Source organism: Theileria equi, chromosome 1 (genome assembly GCF_000342415.1).
Source record: "Theileria equi strain WA chromosome 1, complete sequence".
Lineage (NCBI taxonomy): Eukaryota > Apicomplexa > Aconoidasida > Piroplasmida > Theileriidae > Theileria > Theileria equi.
In genome coordinates, this window is record NC_021366.1 from 833,873 (window position 1) to 850,498 (window position 16,626).

The window sequence follows — 16,626 nt, forward strand, 5'->3', positions numbered from 1 at the left end:
CAATGTTGTCCAAACCTTTGTCTTTCAAACTGAATAAACCCAAATAACGCAAGATAATGGCATTGGAAGTATATGGATTTACATATGCCGGCAAGCCCTTGTTTTCCAGGTATGTCGTCTTTTACTTGGTGTGTGTATACCAATATGTGTTCTGCCACGTCTGTATGTAATCCCATCGCTAATGCAAATTTCTTTCAGTTGCAAGGATTCCGAGGTTTCTCTGACGTTTTATGGTATATTTTAGTGTATTTGATCTAAAAACTTCAGGAACCTTGTCTGCTATCGTATCAAAGGTTGCTAGTCTGCTCTCCGACTATACCCAGGAGGACTCATTACGTTATATAACCGCAGGTAGGCACCAGTTTGTCTATCTGGAACGTGGGCCCTTATGCTATTTTGGAATATCAAAGGGAACGTACACTCCACTTACAGTGTACAGGATTCTCTCAACTATTCATCTACAGGTATTTTACTTCCACCAACAAACACATACATCAAGGTGATATCCATTCTTACTAGAGGGGTGGAACGTATACTGTTAAAGAGACCTTCATATGATGTCCAAAACCTCCTGGGAGGAACTCAGTTTATTTTGCAGAAACTAGTGGATAACCTAGGCGGATGTCTAGGAATACTCGATACATCAGCCTATGAAGCCCTCCCCTTATCTCAGTCATCTCGCGACCAATTAGCTACATTTTTTACAAATTTCAAAACAGACAATATACTGTTTGTGATATTTCATGCCAATATAAATGTTTAGGTGTGCCCTTCTGGTAGTATCAGACAGAGTTGCTGTGATAACCACAGCCAAAAGGGTAGTTCTAAACCCAAAAGGTACGTTAGTTTTCTTAAATTTACTCTATTTAGACATTATAATCGTTATAAATACCATTATCGCATCTCAATCTCTCCAGCAACAAGAGAACTGGACTCCAATATGCCTTCCATCTTACAATGACCAGTTAGTTTTATTACACATTCAAACATAAAATATAAAGGGCATTTACATACGCTTATATTAAATACATTGAGCCAGGAGTAGGGGTTGTTTGTATATCAACCAGAGGTGATCAAGAACAGTTTTATATACTATCCGGACACCTTGAAGATACTTCAGAGGTTTGCCACTCACTAATACAAATCATAATATTATAGAAAATTATAAAATCCAAATGTATGGATGAGGTTCGTACATCGTTACTGGAAACGCCATTGACATTCCCATCTGGAGAATTTAAAAAGTGTGAAATATTGCATGTTCTATATCACTCACTCAAACTCGGACAATTCTTTTCATCATCATTTTACAACTTGACATACGGGGATTTTAGTCACCATATACTCTCATCATACCGAATGGTATCGGAACTTCTTCACAGCTCTACACACAAACGAGCTGCAATGATCTCATTCGAGGTTAGTATTACATGTAACAACAATACATTCTTCAGCACATAAACGTATATGCGGAATACAATACGGACTATGTAATGTATATGGCTACAGCGCCATGGACTGAAATCACCACAGAACTTGTCGAAAAAGTAGCAGGATATATATATAAACACTTTTCATTCCTCTTTATAACTAAAACACCCACAATAACAATGAACTAATTTATTATATAATCTACTCAGACTTCTGACGCAAGTTTTGTGAATCTATAACATTTCGCAAATAACCACTCTTTGACTGCATCAACTCCATGGGTGAACCCTTCTCCACAATTTTTCCATTACTAAATATAACAATCTCATCTGCAAAAAGCATAGATGATAGTCGATGTGCAATTATTATTGTTGTCTTGTCCGCTGAGAGCTGCTTGAATGTCTAAAAATGTTAATGAAAAGTAATTAAACTACACAAACCCGAATAATCTTGCTCTCTGTGTAAAAGTCAAGTGAACTGGTAGCTTCATCGAATACCAAAATTTTAGGATCCTTAAGGAGACATCTTGCGATTCCAATACGCTGCTTTTCTCCTCCACTTAGTTTCATACCACGTTCTCCCACAATGGTATCATATCCATCTGCAAAACCCATTATAGTGTCATGTATCCCAGCAAGTTTTGCTGCACTCTGCATATTGGTATATTTCTTTCATTGCACAAACCTCTACTTCTTCCACGGTAGCATCAAATTTTCCATACATTATGTTGAACGCAATGGAATCGTTAAAAAGGACAACTTCTTGTGGGACGATACCGAGTGATGACCTGTAATATTTTTAAGTCACTAGCGTACAACAAACCTTAGACTCTTTAAAGTACATGTTTTAATATCTTGACCATCTATAAAAATGCTTCCAGCAGTAGGATCATAGAATCTAAAGAGCATTTTGCATATTGTACTCTTGCCAGACCCCGAGTTTCCAACAATAGCAACAGTTTTGCCGGGATGAGCAGTAAAGCAAAAATCATCCAAGATTTTATGGCAATCAGCCGCGTTGTTTGAAGTGGGATAATAGTAATCTACATTACGAAACTCTATTTTACCATCCTTTACGACCAGGTCTGCAGCACCTGGCATATCGTAAACTCTTGGCTGTATACTCAACAACTCAAGAAACTTTTGAATGTCTATAAAGCTTAGCTTGATTTCACGGTACATAGTACCTATCATATTGAGCGGTATTGCCAATTGAAATAGCAAAGTATTCACTAGCACTAAACTGCCAAAATCTGCAGAACCAGAAACAATGCGAGACAATGTTAGCCATAATGATAGAAACAGACCAGTGTTGAATATAAACTGCTGGCCAAAATTGAGTGCTGCTAGTGATTTTTGCACGTTTACTGCATGGGTTTCATAGTCTGCCTGTTGTGCAGCGTATCTAGATAACTCACGCATTTCTGAGTTGTAGTATCTCACGGCTTCGGCGTTTGTGATAGAATCCACAAAAAGTCCTGATGCCTTTTGATCAGCACTAACCATATTTTTACGAATAACCATACGTTTCTTAGTAACCAAGGCAGTGAATAGTATATATAATATCATTGTAAGTGCAGTAACTGTGGCTACAACGGGGCCAACCTTGTAGCATAACAAAGCAGTAACCAAGGTAAACTCCAACGTTGTAGGAACAACCTGGAATACAATTATGCGTAATATTTGAGAAATAGCCTTGATTCCACGGGAAAATATAGCTGATATTTCTCCAGACTTTGATTCCAATAGAAAGTCAATATCAAGACAGTGTATTTTCATGAACATCTTGGAGGCATTTACCCTGCCTGTCTTCTCTGTAACGGTGCTAAACAAGGCATTTCTAAGTTCGCTGAATAAAGAAGACGATATGCGAGACAGGATATAACCAGACAGATAGAGCTGAGGCAGTAATAACTCGGAACTAACCAAGCCTTCCAACCATGAAGCATTCAGCGCAGAAAGGTTATCCGATGGTTTGTTACATACCGAGTTGATCAGAGCCGAGAGAAATAGAGGGATTCCAATCACAGATAACTTGGACGATATTAAAAATAACATACTAATTAATATACGTCTCTTGGATTCCGAGTCACTAGGCCATAGAAGCTCTATAACTTTTTCAAAATTCTTCTTTTTTGTCAAATCTTTATCTGAATTTGATGAGAATGCTCTGCGTAGGCTTCTGTTAATAGAAGACGATCCTGGATGTAGCGATAGAAACACATAGTTCCGTGTATTGCTTGATATTGAAGTTGAAAACGGTGTTTCATTGCTGATAAGCGTTCTAACGTGTCTATGAACTCCTGGAGAGCCGCTGCGGAAAACAGCAAGATACCTACAGCTTATATCCCTGGATATTCCTTTAGAATTTAATCCAAAGAGCACATGGGCCGGTGCGCTGCGATATGTGCCGCTCAGGTGATTGGAAAGTCTCTGTATGTTGTAATTCATGATACAAAGATACCAAGTAGACCCAAAATCCTGAACAAATGAGGAAAATCCCTACTATACAAATATAAGTTACATAATTACAACAGTAATAATCCTAAATAGAGCACGGGGGACAGGATGTTGTGGGAAGCGCAAGGGAAGTTCGACAAGTAAGGCTGTGGTGACTACCAAATTGGTAAAGTGGACTTAATGTACGCTATTTTCCAAATGCTGTCAATAAATTGTGCATTCGCCGTGAGATGAGACACAGGTAACCGTATGGTGAAACGTTTAGGTCTCTGGGATATCGCCGCAAAAATGTCGTCATATAAAATACAATGTGAATGTTTGAATAATATTTTGCTCCATTTGAAGCGAATGTGTGAGTAAGTAAAGCTATGATGCTACTTTCTCGGTGGATAGAACCCTGTGTGTAGAATACGAGCTTTAAAATTGGGTTCAGATCCAGTTCAGTGGAAATTCTGGTTTAACAAGTATACCATATTCCAGAGATGAGAAGAAAAACCAATACGATACCCCAACAAATAAGGCCCAACTTGGCTGAATGTGCATCAGTTCAATAAACCGACAGGTGTCTACGCGCAAGCGCAGCCCTGAGTTCCCTAAACCCTCACATGTTCCCGGTACAGTGCCTCTATCAGAGCAAGTTGTGATATTTGGGCGCGGGTTCTGTGGGCGCACATTCAATGTGTTGTAATCCCATCAGGTATCACAATGCGCTGTTCCGGACAACACTGTGTTCAATCGATTTTCGATTTTAAACGTTACACTGCGAACTCGCGTTCTAGTGCAGGGTAATGTTTACGCCCGTATGTGTGTATGCTGTCCAAGACAGGCATTCTGTGGCGTCTAAAGGCATTGATCTTTACAAAAAGATCTGCCATGAGTTCGGCTCGGCCACAACAAACACATATAACAACTTATGAACGTATAACATGGGTTTATGCTTTTACTGTGTTAGCGTTAAAAGTACATTTTTTATTTCATCTAGTGATTCCTGATTCATACTGGTAATTGCTTTCAAATCCTTCGAAAATAGCTGTGTTATCTCTCTCATTTCGTCCCTAGTGAAACAATTTCTGCAAGTGTATTTTCCTACATGTGTTCATACCTGTGTTTTTGAAGTAGTAATTTAAATAGCCTTGTGCACACTTCACAATACTGTATTCCTATATTTAAAATAACTCTAATATGATGAAAGTTACCTTGCACGAGTGGTTCCAAAGGTAAGAGAGATTTTATAATGTTACAGGGTCTCATATTCCGTATTGAAGCCTTGGTCAGCTTGTCTAGTGCTAGAAAATGAACCAAAAACAGCACTGCACGCTCTCTTGTCTTTGGATTTTTGCTACGAATACATTCGGAAAGATATCCCAGACCACCATTTTTGACAAAATTAGCTTCCGCTACATTACCGTTCCTCACCGATGATGATATTGCGCTTAGTAGTTTTGGTTCCAGTGGTGTTGCTTTAAGTACATGTCTTAGTCTTAATAAACTTTCAGCCAAACCAAAATCTGATGCTTTGTTGATGATGGATTCGTTGTTTGATAGCGTGCATGATATTATCTGTATATTTACATCGTCTTGTGAAAAGGGATACCGATAAGGTCGAATTCAGAATATCGTGATCATTGCTCTTTAATAAATTAATGAACGATTGCAAGAGCCCGGATTTTATGATGTTAGAGGCGTTGCTGGGATGATCATTGAAGTGATCCTCCAAAGTGTCAAATGCACCGAGTAACTGTTCCTTGCTAGTGTTGTCTATCTGTTCATTCTCAGACAGTGTGTTTATTGTTTTTATTGCGTTGTTAATCTCATTTTCGTGTTCATGGACAGTGTTCAAAGCACCCTTTATAAATTCCATATCATCCTTAGACAAAGGTTCCCGTTTTTCTTCTGGTAAGTTTTTATCTCGCTAAAAAGTTCTTACCTTCGGAGTCCTTTTTTCCTGAGATATGGCCCAGAGACCACTTGAGTAAACCCTTCCACTCTGGAAGTGACATTTTAAATTATAAAACAGTGTGTATATATTCTTGAAGTTCTAAGAAAATGTGTTGCTGTCAGTAGTTTCGTACCCTTATTGATCCGGGTTTTGTTCGTCCCGAACCTTATGGAATTGTTAGCCTCTGAGTACTTGTAAGGGCGGTCTGTATAAAGGTGCAAATAACGTAAAAATCCTACCAAATTCGTATGTGCGCTCTACTAGTTCTTGGATTATGTCGTTGTGAGACTCTGCTAATCTCACAAAATCCTCAGTATCGCCAGTATTAGTCTCTGTCTTGGCAAATTTATCCCTCAAATCCGTCCAATCTGAAATTGTTTCGTCCGATTTGGATATACTTAACAATTCCGCAACTATAATAGAAGTATATCTTGTACGCTTAACAATACCTGTGACCTTATCGGAGTATGACGTTGTCCTTTCTGCCGATAACGAATTCTTAGGGCCAATTACAAATGAATCAAGTAGCGGTACGTATGACGAAAAGAAATTTGTCAAGTTTATGGATATACCGCGCATATCATTTATAAATTTAGAGCTACATAGCATTACAAAAGTATATGTGTAACATACTATGGAAGAAGGTGTTGCAAGCGAAATATATCATCCAACTGCTCCCCGGAACTCGTGTACAAACATGATACGTGATGGCCCAACTCTTTTAGTGAATACTGAATTGATTCATCCATAGAGTTTACATAAATGTGTTAAACAACCATCTGGAAACTAAAAATGTATCACAGGATGCCCCGGACATAGTAGTGTGTCAAGATAAAAGGGCAGGCAGTTTTATCCGCACATTGGAAATAGTCTATATATAATGGTACACTAGACAAAAAAGAAAAAAAAATGGGTATTACACTTCTCGATTTGAGCGTGTCATCCTTGCGCAGGGGCCATGCTAATCTTCTCTGTATCGTTCCAATTTTTTCAGATGGCACTCCGAAGAGGCCGACCTCCCTCTCGTGTTAGAGATGGGGAGTGGGACATGTGTAGTATAAAGTGTCCAAATGTGGGATGAAACATTATGGGCTAATAATTAAGAATCTCGTTCTGTATATCCTTTAAATCATTTTAGAACCTGCCTTATTTGACAATTATGGCAAGAGTTGTAACAAATGCCTCCCTGCTGCCGCAAGCAGCGCTAGAAACAGAGTAGTCACTAGTTTAGAGTTGCGTTAAAACTCGAAAATAATCATGGGATCTCTCTATGCAAGCAAAAATACGTACAGATCCCCGGTAATGAAACTTATAGAGAAGCCATCTTGGCTACAGAGTCCTCAAAAAATCACCGATGCAAAATCATACATTGTAAGATCACAAAAACGAGAAAATACTCTGAATCGATGCGAGTTTTCCCCTTTTCGATAACCTGCATAGAGTCAGAATAAATTATAATCGCTAATCCCTTTTAAAAAGTTGGGACGGGGGAATTGTCTCAAAATGTTGTAGACGACGCTTTGTGGTAAACTTTGTGCGAAAACTACTCACGATAGCCTTGACAAAGGTATATAACACCGTTTTGATTCGCAGCTGGTAGCAAACTGAATATAATTGTACAAGTGGAGTAGTGCAAGCGTGTGTTCATAGGTTGTGAATGTGTTGTGCTCTTTTCAACGAGCTGTACTGGTGACTTTAATGTGTTTAATGAAGCACTTTGGTTTTACACATTTTAAAGTTTAAGGCTTGTGCTCGTAACATCCAAACAATCTCAACTATGGACAAAGTCTGGATGTCAAGTTGTTGAGGGTGCACAAAGTATGCGATTTATCATCGTGCCAGTCTTGTGTGTGTGCTAAATGGATTAATGTAGCTTTAATGACCAATTTATTGGTTCTATGATGTTTTAATATTTTCGGATAATAATACTGTTCATTGGTGCTTAGACTTATTGTTATTCACCAAGTATTTATCCACCAGTAGTTTGGCAATATATATTTAATATTCTTAATGCAGTTTCATCTATCTATAAACTTTGTATTTGACGCGATTGTCTCTCGGAAAGTTTGTATTTAGGGTAGTAGGTGTGTTACAGTTTAATGGAATTCAGAGATTGTAGACTATGTAGTTTATTGCTTTTTGTTTTAATGTAGTTGTGTTTCAAATTTTGTTATATAGAATTTGAACTGTCTTTCTAAGCAGAGGTCATCGTCATGAAAGTTGACTCTCTACGCACTAAATTCGCCCATATTTAAGTGTTTCAAAGTAGTAATGATTTATCTCTTATGTGACTGTGATGGATTGTGTTGAAAAGGCCTCCTCTCGTAACTGCAGCGTATTAAGGAGCATTTATAAACGCAAGAATTTGTCTAGAGGTGTATTGACAACTAAACCACGTTTTAATAAACTTCCCGTTGTATATAAACCAAAGAAAATGGAGCACATCTCCAAATGTGTAGTAGAACGAGATTCTATGGAATTACAACAGTCCTGCTATGATGATTTGAAGTTGGCAAATATTTTTAATAACTTGACTGAGGAAACAGATGTTCCTATAGATGCCGTAAATGACGTTGCAGATCTAAATTGTTCTATTGTCGCTCACTCAGCATCAGGTAAAGTCAATATGAGAGAAACTAGGGCTACACTTGTTCCATGCACAACTCCAAAGGAGCTGCATTCGAGTGTGCCCCTGAGCTATTTGATACCTTTACCAGATTCGGACCCATATGTTCATCTTAATTTTTCAAACTACCGTCAGTTTTATGACAGGGTGGGTCCTATTAGGTTTCAGACACCTTTATCTGGTGGAATGAAGTCTCCGCATGTTGAGTTGCGTCTTTGGAATGATGACAATACACGACTTATATCACAGAATTCTTCCAAGCGAAGAGTGTATAATATTTATTGGCTTCCCAAAATCTTTTCTAACATCGCACTTCGGGCTGCCATAAAATTTGTTGAAGATTATAACATTAGGGACGGGCGCAGTATAAAGCGTGAAATTGAATGTCACTTGTATATGTATCAAAAGCTTTTATCAGTATCAAAGGCTAATAATAAGCCTTCTTTAATTTTTAACGATGATTGGCCCAGTGTTGAAGTTTTGGGTTACTTTTTGGACAAGAAGGAACCTGGGCAGTCTACCCTTGTGACCCGTAAATTGACAGGTTTGTTTTGTTTGTATAATTTAAATAACCCCTAGGTCCTGATTTTTTCTATATTATAAGGTCTGAGAATATGAATGGGTTTTCCTCTAGGATAACACCAATCTACGAGTTTAATAAGTTAGATTGGTGTATCACCGCATTGAATAGAATTGCACAGTTTGGTGCTATAGGAATCCGCCATAATGATATCAAGCCGGATAATATAGTATTGGATGTTTATTTCGATACTGGTGTCAAAAAGGTGGATGTAAAGATCATCGATTTAGGTGCTGCTTCAATGGAGTTCACTAGAGAATTTACTGGCGGAACACCATGGTATGAATCACCTGAGCAAAAGCTGCTAGAATTCTACACGAAAAAGCATCGTGGTCATGCTAGGGCACAGACGGTGGCAATCTCAAAATCCTCTGATGCCTGGGGAGCTGGTCTTTCAATTGTTGAAGTTTTGGTGGGAAAACGTGTTGTCGATTATATCAAGGCGCCATATGGCCCGGGATCGTTGGAATTTAAGGGTGCACCAGATGATGATATATTTGTTTATTCGACTGATATCAAATACGATCGCCTTTGGTGGAACAAGGATGAGTACTGGGCTACTCCGCCACAAGTCTGGATTCAGCACGCTAAAAGAGTCCTAAACTTGGACAAAACACCCGATAGGTATTCTATATGTCATCACGCCGCCAAGTTTGTCTTTGATAAGCTTGTTGTCGTAGATCCTAATAAGCGCAGCCCCGTAAAGGAGGTTGCGTCTAGCTTACGCAGATTTGTAACTGAAGCCATATCACAGCATCTCTAACTGTTGTTTCTGTATATTGTGTGTTGGGTGCATAGCTTTGCTTCATTCTCATTTTTGACAATGACGATTGGTAATTTTGGTTATATGCCTGAATCTAATGATTCAATGGTTTCTGGTCATGTAGATTCACAAATGTTGGCGCACCAAATGTCAATGGGATCAGCATCGAGACCAATGGTAGCGCCAATCTCGTCCTCGACCGAAAAAATCAATCCGCATATGCTTTATCAACTGATATTAGATTTATCCGTTGCTGAAAAACGTGAATATGCTCTGATAGAACTTAGCAAACAGCGTGAAAACTACCCTGACTTGGCTCTGCTACTATGGCACTCATTCGGAACTGTAACTACTCTCTTATATGAGATCGTATCTGTATAGTAAGTTTCTTTCTGGTAAATCATTGTTTTCAGTCACTATCTTTACCCCTTGACCATTTCAATGGCAGACTCTACAAAGGCCTCAAACTCCCTTTCGCTCCTGCAGTGTATCGCATCTCATCCACAGACAAGACATCATTTCTTAAGTGGTATGTACTCTTAGCATTATACGGATGATATAGCACACATACCTCTATTCCTGTATCCATTTTTAAATACTGCATCAAAGAGCCGTCGTCTCGAATATCTAAAGCTCACTTGCCTAGGCGTGATCGGAGCCCTTGTCAAGGTTTGTTGTACTCTACTCTCTCAAACGACTATAGAGTGATGATGAAGAGGTTATCATCTTCCTTCTGGAGACTGAAATTATTCCTCTCTGCCTACGTATCATGGAAACCGGTTCTGACATTTCCAAGACGGTATGTATATTTTTGGATCTTAAAATCTCACAGGTTTCAATCTTTATTGTACAAAAGATATTAATGGACGACAGAGGCTTGGCCTATGTCTGTGCGACTGCTGAACGTTTCTATGCAGTCACCGCTGTGTTGAACAACATGGTCATGAACCTCATCGACTCCCCATCACGCAGAATACTCAAGCATATTGTACGCTGCTATCTTCGACTTTCTGATAATGCACGTGCACGTGATGCTCTGCGTAGGTGTTTGCCAGAACCACTTCGGAAAATGTAAGTTGACACAGTCTACACACGTTATTCTTTAGAGATCCGGCCTTTTACCCATGCCTCAAGGAAGAACCAATGCTCAAAAAGTGGCTACTGCAGCTCATTTGTAATACAGAACCAGTAGATGACATACAAAACTAACTGTACCATGTACATTACATGTTAAAATAATTCAAAATCTGTGTTGTTGCAATGCTCACACTTTACATAATCCCCAATCTTGTAACTAGAAAATGCGCCGCAATCCGTACAACAGACGCGGAGGCTTGAGTCGTGTCTGCTCCTCTTTCGTTTCAATGAGCGGATCGAGTAATTCTTGTTAGAAATCAAACCAGATGAATTGGCAACTGCTGTTGTAGAACGTCCAACTGGAACACGGCGATCGATCTGTTCCTTAGAAGACGATGTATTTAAAGTATCGCTTGCATTTTTCGATTCAGAGGCCACTTTTTTTACCTGTTCTGAATCGTCCGACATATCTATATCATTCCAGTCATATAGGTATGTTTAAAATAAATTACAGTAAATAAGATAGTATTAAAATGTAACAAACTGCGATAAAATTGAAACTGAACGGTGTCAGCTGGTCACACTCGCCCCTATACACGACTAACATGTACGGCGTAAATTTTAAACTTCTATCATTTAAAAATCATTAATCAGCTCTCTGAAATACCACAGGAACTGACCAATACTGTACTATACCAAATTATAACATGTGTAACGCTGTTACGTATCATCACTCGTCGTAGCCTTCTTCATCATCATCAATAGTGGCCTCTTGGTACTGCTGATACTCAGAAACCAAATCGTTCATGTTGGATTCTGCCTCAGTGAACTCCATTTCGTCCATACCCTCACCAGTGTACCAATGCAAGAACGCCTTGCGCCTAAACATGGCGGTAAATTGATCCGACACCCTCTTAAACATGTCTTGAATAGCTGTAGAGTTGCCAACGAAGGTAACTGACATTTTGAGGCCCTTTGGAGGAATATCACATACGCTGGACTTTGTGTTGTGTGGAATCCATTCCACAAAGTATGAAGAGTTCTTGTTCTGGACGCTGCTCATCTGCTCATCAACCTCCTTTGTGCTCATCTTTCCTCTGAACATGGCACAAGCAGTGAGATAACGTCCCCTCCTGGGATCAGAAGCACACATCATGTTCTTGGCATCAAACATTTGCTGAGTGAGTTCGGCCACTGTGAGTGCTCTGTATTGCTGACTTCCCCTGCTGGTTAGAGGAGCAAACCCAATCATAAAGAAGTGCAACCTTGGGAAGGGGATAAGATTTACAGCAAGTTTACGTAAATCACTGTTGAGTTGACCAGGGAAGCGCAATGAGCATGTAACACCAGACATGGCGGCAGAAACGAGATGGTTCAAATCGCCATATGTAGGTGTAGTCAGCTTTAGAGTTCTGAAGCAAATATCATACAAGGCCTCATTGTCGATAACCTGGACTTCATCTGCATTTTCAACCAACTGGTGGACGGATAATGTGGCATTATAAGGCTCAACAACAGTATCGGAAACCTTTGGAGATGGGAATACAGAGAATGTTTCCATAATACGATCAGGGTATTCCTCACGAATCTTGCTAATCAAAAGGGTACCCATACCACTTCCAGTACCACCACCCAAGGAGTGTGTGATCTGGAAACCTTGTAGGCAATCGCAACCTTCAGCCTCCTTGCGTACAACATCCAAAACGGAGTCGATCAACTCAGCACCTTCTGTGTAGTGACCCTTTGCCCAGTTGTTACCCGCACCAGACTGGCCAAAAACAAAGTTGTCTGGACGGAAGAGTTGACCGAATGGACCTGAGCGTACGGAATCCATGGTACCTGGTTCCAAATCCACAAGTACTGCTCTTGGAACATAACGACCGCCATTTGCTTCATTGTAAAACACATCTATCCTTTCCAATTGCAAGTCGCTATCTCCGGCGTAGCTTCCAGACTATACACACAATGATTCGTGTATGATGGAAACACATAGGCGCGTAGACACAAACTTACCGGATCAATGCCATGTTCATCGGATATAACTTCCCAAAATTTGGCACCAATTTGGTTACCACATTGGCCAGCTTGGATGTGAACGATTTCCCTCATTCTACAAATATGCTCGAAACCACGAATTTAAATCTACAAAGGCGGATGTTTAAATATAATTATCCGGTGTGTGGCATTGGAATATAGACTAAATGTTCTGAAAGGCGGAGAAGATGCCCAGCCCACACACAGCGCAACACTATGGGAGGAATTTTCGGAAAATGGGAAACTTCCAACTTTGTGTGAGGGCGTCTATCGTTTTGCAAAATTCAAAGAATACGTGTATCAGCCATGGAACTGATGAAGCTGTTTTAAGGCAATAATATATACACCAATATTTGACAAACGTATTACTATCTTTCACAGATACTAACCTGCTCTTTCCCGTCTTTACTCGAAAAATCAAGTAACTCCGGACAAACAAGTACAATGTGGCCACGCATTGAGACGCCCGCAAACACAAGTGGCTATTCGTCAGAAACTTGCCACTCTCAAAAGTTTGTGATAGTACTCCAAGTCGTCTCTTATGCCATCGAGCTGCTTCTGGAATTTTGTCTTGTCCTTGTCGAGCTCCCTCCTCTTGACATCTTGCAGTTCCGAATCGATTCCCTCGCCAAACTCGGCAGGTGTTAGCGCATCTTTAACGGAGATATACCAACGATTTAGAAGGTCGAGTTCCTGTTGCTGTAATTTGCGTATATTGTCCAAAACGTTACTCTTGTTCAGCACCGTCGTCTTTTTCTCAGGCTTTTTAATTGCGGCATCAAAATAGTCGTCCCATTCATCAACGTCTAGTCGAGTGTCGTAGGAACCAACGTCCGGTTTATCCCTCACGACAGTCTTCTCCTCCAAGTCAATCTGTCGTTTCCTGAACTTTTGTATCTGTTCAATATCCCTATAAGCTGCGCCACGCTTTTCAGTAGGCTTTTCTTCCTTAGAGTCGTCTGATTCGGAATCTTCTTCCCTGGAAAAGATGGATTTGCCAGAAATTATATAGACTCTACTGCTAAAACCACGCTTCCCTATCCTTATTTGGTCTCCAATGTTCAATGTGTAGTACTTTTCAGGTTCAAGTCTCATATGGTTAACAGTTGTTCCACATTTCGAGTTTAAATCGTATATGAGCAAATTTGAAAATCTGTTGAATTGGAGAACAAAATGCTTGCGTGAAACCTGTGGATTCTTGTAGACAAAGTCACAATCATCCTGCGATCCTAAAATATAATACCCCTTGTCGGATAATTTTACATTTCCCAAAACAACGCCGTTGGAAATCACCTCAACATACACATCTATGTCACTCAAGTGTGAAACGGATGCGCCCCAACTAGGAGGAGTGTAAAGCAGTGTTCCCTTGGGATCAGTGCCCTTTTTCTTGATGCTCAAAGGCAACGATAGGCTCAACTCCCTCCAAGAATCATCCTTTACGGGCGCCTCGTCGTCCATATATTAAACCGTGTATGTACATGAAAAATATATTAAGTAACAAGGGTCAACTTTCTAATCTTCTTCTTTAGCTCCCCCATAGTCTTTGTTAACTCTAAATTTTCATTCTTGAGCTTCTCAAAGTCCTGCAGCACACATTGGGAATGTTTCTGTAGGCGATTCTTTTCGCTAGTGACTGTATCAATCTCTGCTTGTAAATTTGCATTCTCGGCACTCAATCTGCTCACTTGCTCAACCAACATTGCGTTTCTGTTAATTAACTCCACATAAACATCCTCAGATTGGTCCTTGTTGTATGTGCTCATCTCCTCAATATCCGCACTTGTTACACCGGATGCGTTGGTAGTCTGCCTAGAAATTTCAGAACTTCTAGTTACATTAGGACCAGAAAGTTCAGTGCATGTGATGTCCTTGGCATCACCTGCAATTTGCTGTTGAAATACCTGGATTGTGCTCTTTATCTCAAGCTCTAAAAATGTTTTCTCCTGTTTTGACTGGTGTAATTCGCGCTTTAACCGATTATTATCCTCAATAGCGACTGAAAGCTCGTTGTTTAGCTTTTGTAACATTGCGTTCATGTTAAAATTTTTGTTATTAACGACGGTATCTAGTCTACCATCTCTGGTCAATTCCAATGAATTGTACTCAAAGCTGTTTAGCAGCAATGTACGACTATGAAAGACCCTAACCATCAACACAATCAGGTCCCTTTGTTGCCTACTGTACACTTTAAATTCTAGTTCTACATTCTCATTCATTTTTATAAAAAAAACAAGGTCGTTTCCAGGGTCTAAACGGACCCTTGGGTAGCTACTTGAAAACCTGCTTCTATAAACTCTAGGATCGTTGGATGACAGCGATGTCATTTCCTCTGGTTGTACCATAAGCTCCTCCAAAAGGATGTAAAGCAAGTAGCGATTGCTACCGTTACCCCGTTGTTCGGCGTATTGGATGTCTGTCTTTGCAGAGTCATGAACAGCCTGTAGATACAAGGGATGTCTTGATGTGTTGTTAAACAATGCATCCTGAATCAAGCGTTTTGACCTGACATCGATGTCTACAGGCCCGATTTCGGCAACGGCAACCTCTCCCGTGGTAAAATTAGAGCATGTTACCACTATAGTGGCACCTACATCGTCAGCGTTCAACCTATACTCGCATCCGTCTACATTGTCAAGCGGTGTTTCGTAGCTCTTTAGACAACGTTTCCACGCAAACTTGAAGTCACTTCTGTCAACACGTCCTAGGCTAACTACAATTAGGCCAATCTCTTTGGGATGAAACCTTACGTCAAAATCAAAAGTATAAGTCCCGCTAATGTTTATATTTGTCGATTTTGACGAATTTGTGCCGATAAATGAGAACAAGGAGCACTGCACATCACCTGGGTTTCCACAAAAGGGAGACTGTAGAGTGTCTATAGAGAATCCTATTTCACGAGTCGCTTGTTTGGCATGTTGTCTTAGCTGGTTTCCTACTTCCCCTAGAGCAGTGGCGAATTTGCTGCCCAAACGGGAAAAGATGTCAGTTTCCCCGTCCATCTTCAATATGATACACACATTTTTAAGTAAATAAAAGTATAAATAAATAATTGGAACCGCTTGAAATATAGTGTGTACCAGATATCCCAACGTACTACACGGCGGTGGGCGCGGCCTTGAGAGAATCGTATCTACCACGTAGTTAAAACGTTCAGTGTGTATTAAATTTTTTAATCATCTGTGTCAGCATAGTCATCATCCATGACGTAATCGTCGTCATCGTCACTAGATTTGGCTCTGGAGGCTCTTGTTGGTTTAAACGATTCATTCGATGTTGCAGATGACGGAGTATCACCGGAATCTTTCTTCTTGAGCATTTGTGTTATTCTCAGAGGTGATTTAACCCTAGATGACGTTCTCTGTCTGGTCGGAGACAGTTGTGTAAGTGGCGATTCCACATCTTCTACCAGAGTTGGAATGTGTGTACTCTGACTTGGTGTATCTTGAGATTGTGATTTATTCTTCACACGCTTTGCCAGTCTCTCCATTAATGGGATGTTGTAAAGCTCTTGCCCATATTTCTCCGGCTCCTCATAGTCTTCGTCATCATCGCTAATGATCCGCTTTGTTCGTTTCTTTGCTGGTTTCGGTTCTCCATCTGATTTAGGAGAGGCAACTGATTTGATATCACCATTAGACTGAGGAGAGTTTAGGGGCTTTAGAGTACTAGTGATTTTTGGAGACTTTGCAGGCTTCAACTTCGGGGACTGCATTG

General features: G+C 40.0%; 10 protein-coding genes across 10 annotated transcripts; 3 read left to right on the forward strand and 7 right to left on the reverse strand.

Moving 5' to 3' along the window:
* Positions 1–56: 56 nt before the first annotated feature.
* On the forward strand, positions 57–1,619 carry BEWA_021940 (hypothetical protein; the record flags this gene model as incomplete). The annotated part of the gene is made up of 9 exons (XM_004828955.1): positions 57–109; positions 199–233; positions 268–464; positions 500–729; positions 764–837; positions 871–964; positions 1,002–1,122; positions 1,159–1,419; positions 1,455–1,619. 9 exons carry the CDS (start codon positions 57–59, stop codon positions 1,617–1,619), a joined length of 1,230 nt encoding a protein of 409 aa, XP_004829012.1.
* Positions 1,620–1,632: 13 nt separating this feature from the next.
* BEWA_021950 (ABC transporter, ATP-binding protein family member protein) lies at positions 1,633–3,881 on the reverse strand (the record flags this gene model as incomplete). Its single annotated transcript, XM_004828956.1, has 4 exons — positions 1,633–1,833; positions 1,872–2,081; positions 2,116–2,218; positions 2,254–3,881. The coding sequence occupies 4 exons, from the start codon at positions 3,879–3,881 to the stop codon at positions 1,633–1,635; spliced, it is 2,142 nt and encodes a 713-aa protein (XP_004829013.1).
* A 949-nt stretch (positions 3,882–4,830) lies between these two features.
* BEWA_021960 (hypothetical protein) lies at positions 4,831–6,438 on the reverse strand (the record flags this gene model as incomplete). The annotated part of the gene is made up of 6 exons (XM_004828957.1): positions 4,831–4,960; positions 4,993–5,050; positions 5,087–5,450; positions 5,485–5,783; positions 5,963–6,034; positions 6,069–6,438. 6 exons carry the CDS (start codon positions 6,436–6,438, stop codon positions 4,831–4,833), a joined length of 1,293 nt encoding a protein of 430 aa, XP_004829014.1.
* A 1,825-nt stretch (positions 6,439–8,263) lies between these two features.
* Positions 8,264–9,798, forward strand: BEWA_021970 (hypothetical protein; the record flags this gene model as incomplete). The annotated part of the gene is made up of 2 exons (XM_004828958.1): positions 8,264–8,999; positions 9,035–9,798. The coding sequence occupies 2 exons, from the start codon at positions 8,264–8,266 to the stop codon at positions 9,796–9,798; spliced, it is 1,500 nt and encodes a 499-aa protein (XP_004829015.1).
* Positions 9,799–9,854: 56 nt separating this feature from the next.
* BEWA_021980 (cell differentiation protein rcd1, putative) lies at positions 9,855–11,007 on the forward strand (the record flags this gene model as incomplete). The annotated part of the gene is made up of 6 exons (XM_004828959.1): positions 9,855–10,178; positions 10,212–10,327; positions 10,361–10,467; positions 10,502–10,597; positions 10,631–10,869; positions 10,905–11,007. The coding sequence occupies exons 1-6, from the start codon at positions 9,859–9,861 to the stop codon at positions 11,005–11,007; spliced, it is 981 nt and encodes a 326-aa protein (XP_004829016.1). The 5' UTR covers positions 9,855–9,858.
* Positions 11,008–11,028: 21 nt separating this feature from the next.
* BEWA_021990 (hypothetical protein) lies at positions 11,029–11,343 on the reverse strand (the record flags this gene model as incomplete). The annotated part of the gene is made up of 1 exon (XM_004828960.1): positions 11,029–11,343. The coding sequence occupies one exon, from the start codon at positions 11,341–11,343 to the stop codon at positions 11,029–11,031; it is 315 nt and encodes a 104-aa protein (XP_004829017.1).
* A 262-nt stretch (positions 11,344–11,605) lies between these two features.
* On the reverse strand, positions 11,606–12,984 carry BEWA_022000 (tubulin beta chain, putative; the record flags this gene model as incomplete). The annotated part of the gene is made up of 2 exons (XM_004828961.1): positions 11,606–12,829; positions 12,889–12,984. The coding sequence occupies 2 exons, from the start codon at positions 12,982–12,984 to the stop codon at positions 11,606–11,608; spliced, it is 1,320 nt and encodes a 439-aa protein (XP_004829018.1).
* Positions 12,985–13,305: 321 nt separating this feature from the next.
* On the reverse strand, positions 13,306–14,370 carry BEWA_022010 (hypothetical protein; the record flags this gene model as incomplete). The annotated part of the gene is made up of 1 exon (XM_004828962.1): positions 13,306–14,370. One exon carries the CDS (start codon positions 14,368–14,370, stop codon positions 13,399–13,401), a length of 972 nt encoding a protein of 323 aa, XP_004829019.1. The 3' UTR covers positions 13,306–13,398.
* A 32-nt stretch (positions 14,371–14,402) lies between these two features.
* BEWA_022020 (hypothetical protein) lies at positions 14,403–15,911 on the reverse strand (the record flags this gene model as incomplete). The annotated part of the gene is made up of 1 exon (XM_004828963.1): positions 14,403–15,911. One exon carries the CDS (start codon positions 15,909–15,911, stop codon positions 14,403–14,405), a length of 1,509 nt encoding a protein of 502 aa, XP_004829020.1.
* Positions 15,912–16,081: 170 nt separating this feature from the next.
* Positions 16,082–16,624, reverse strand: BEWA_022030 (hypothetical protein; the record flags this gene model as incomplete). Its single annotated transcript, XM_004828964.1, has 1 exon — positions 16,082–16,624. One exon carries the CDS (start codon positions 16,622–16,624, stop codon positions 16,082–16,084), a length of 543 nt encoding a protein of 180 aa, XP_004829021.1.
* Positions 16,625–16,626: the final 2 nt, after the last annotated feature.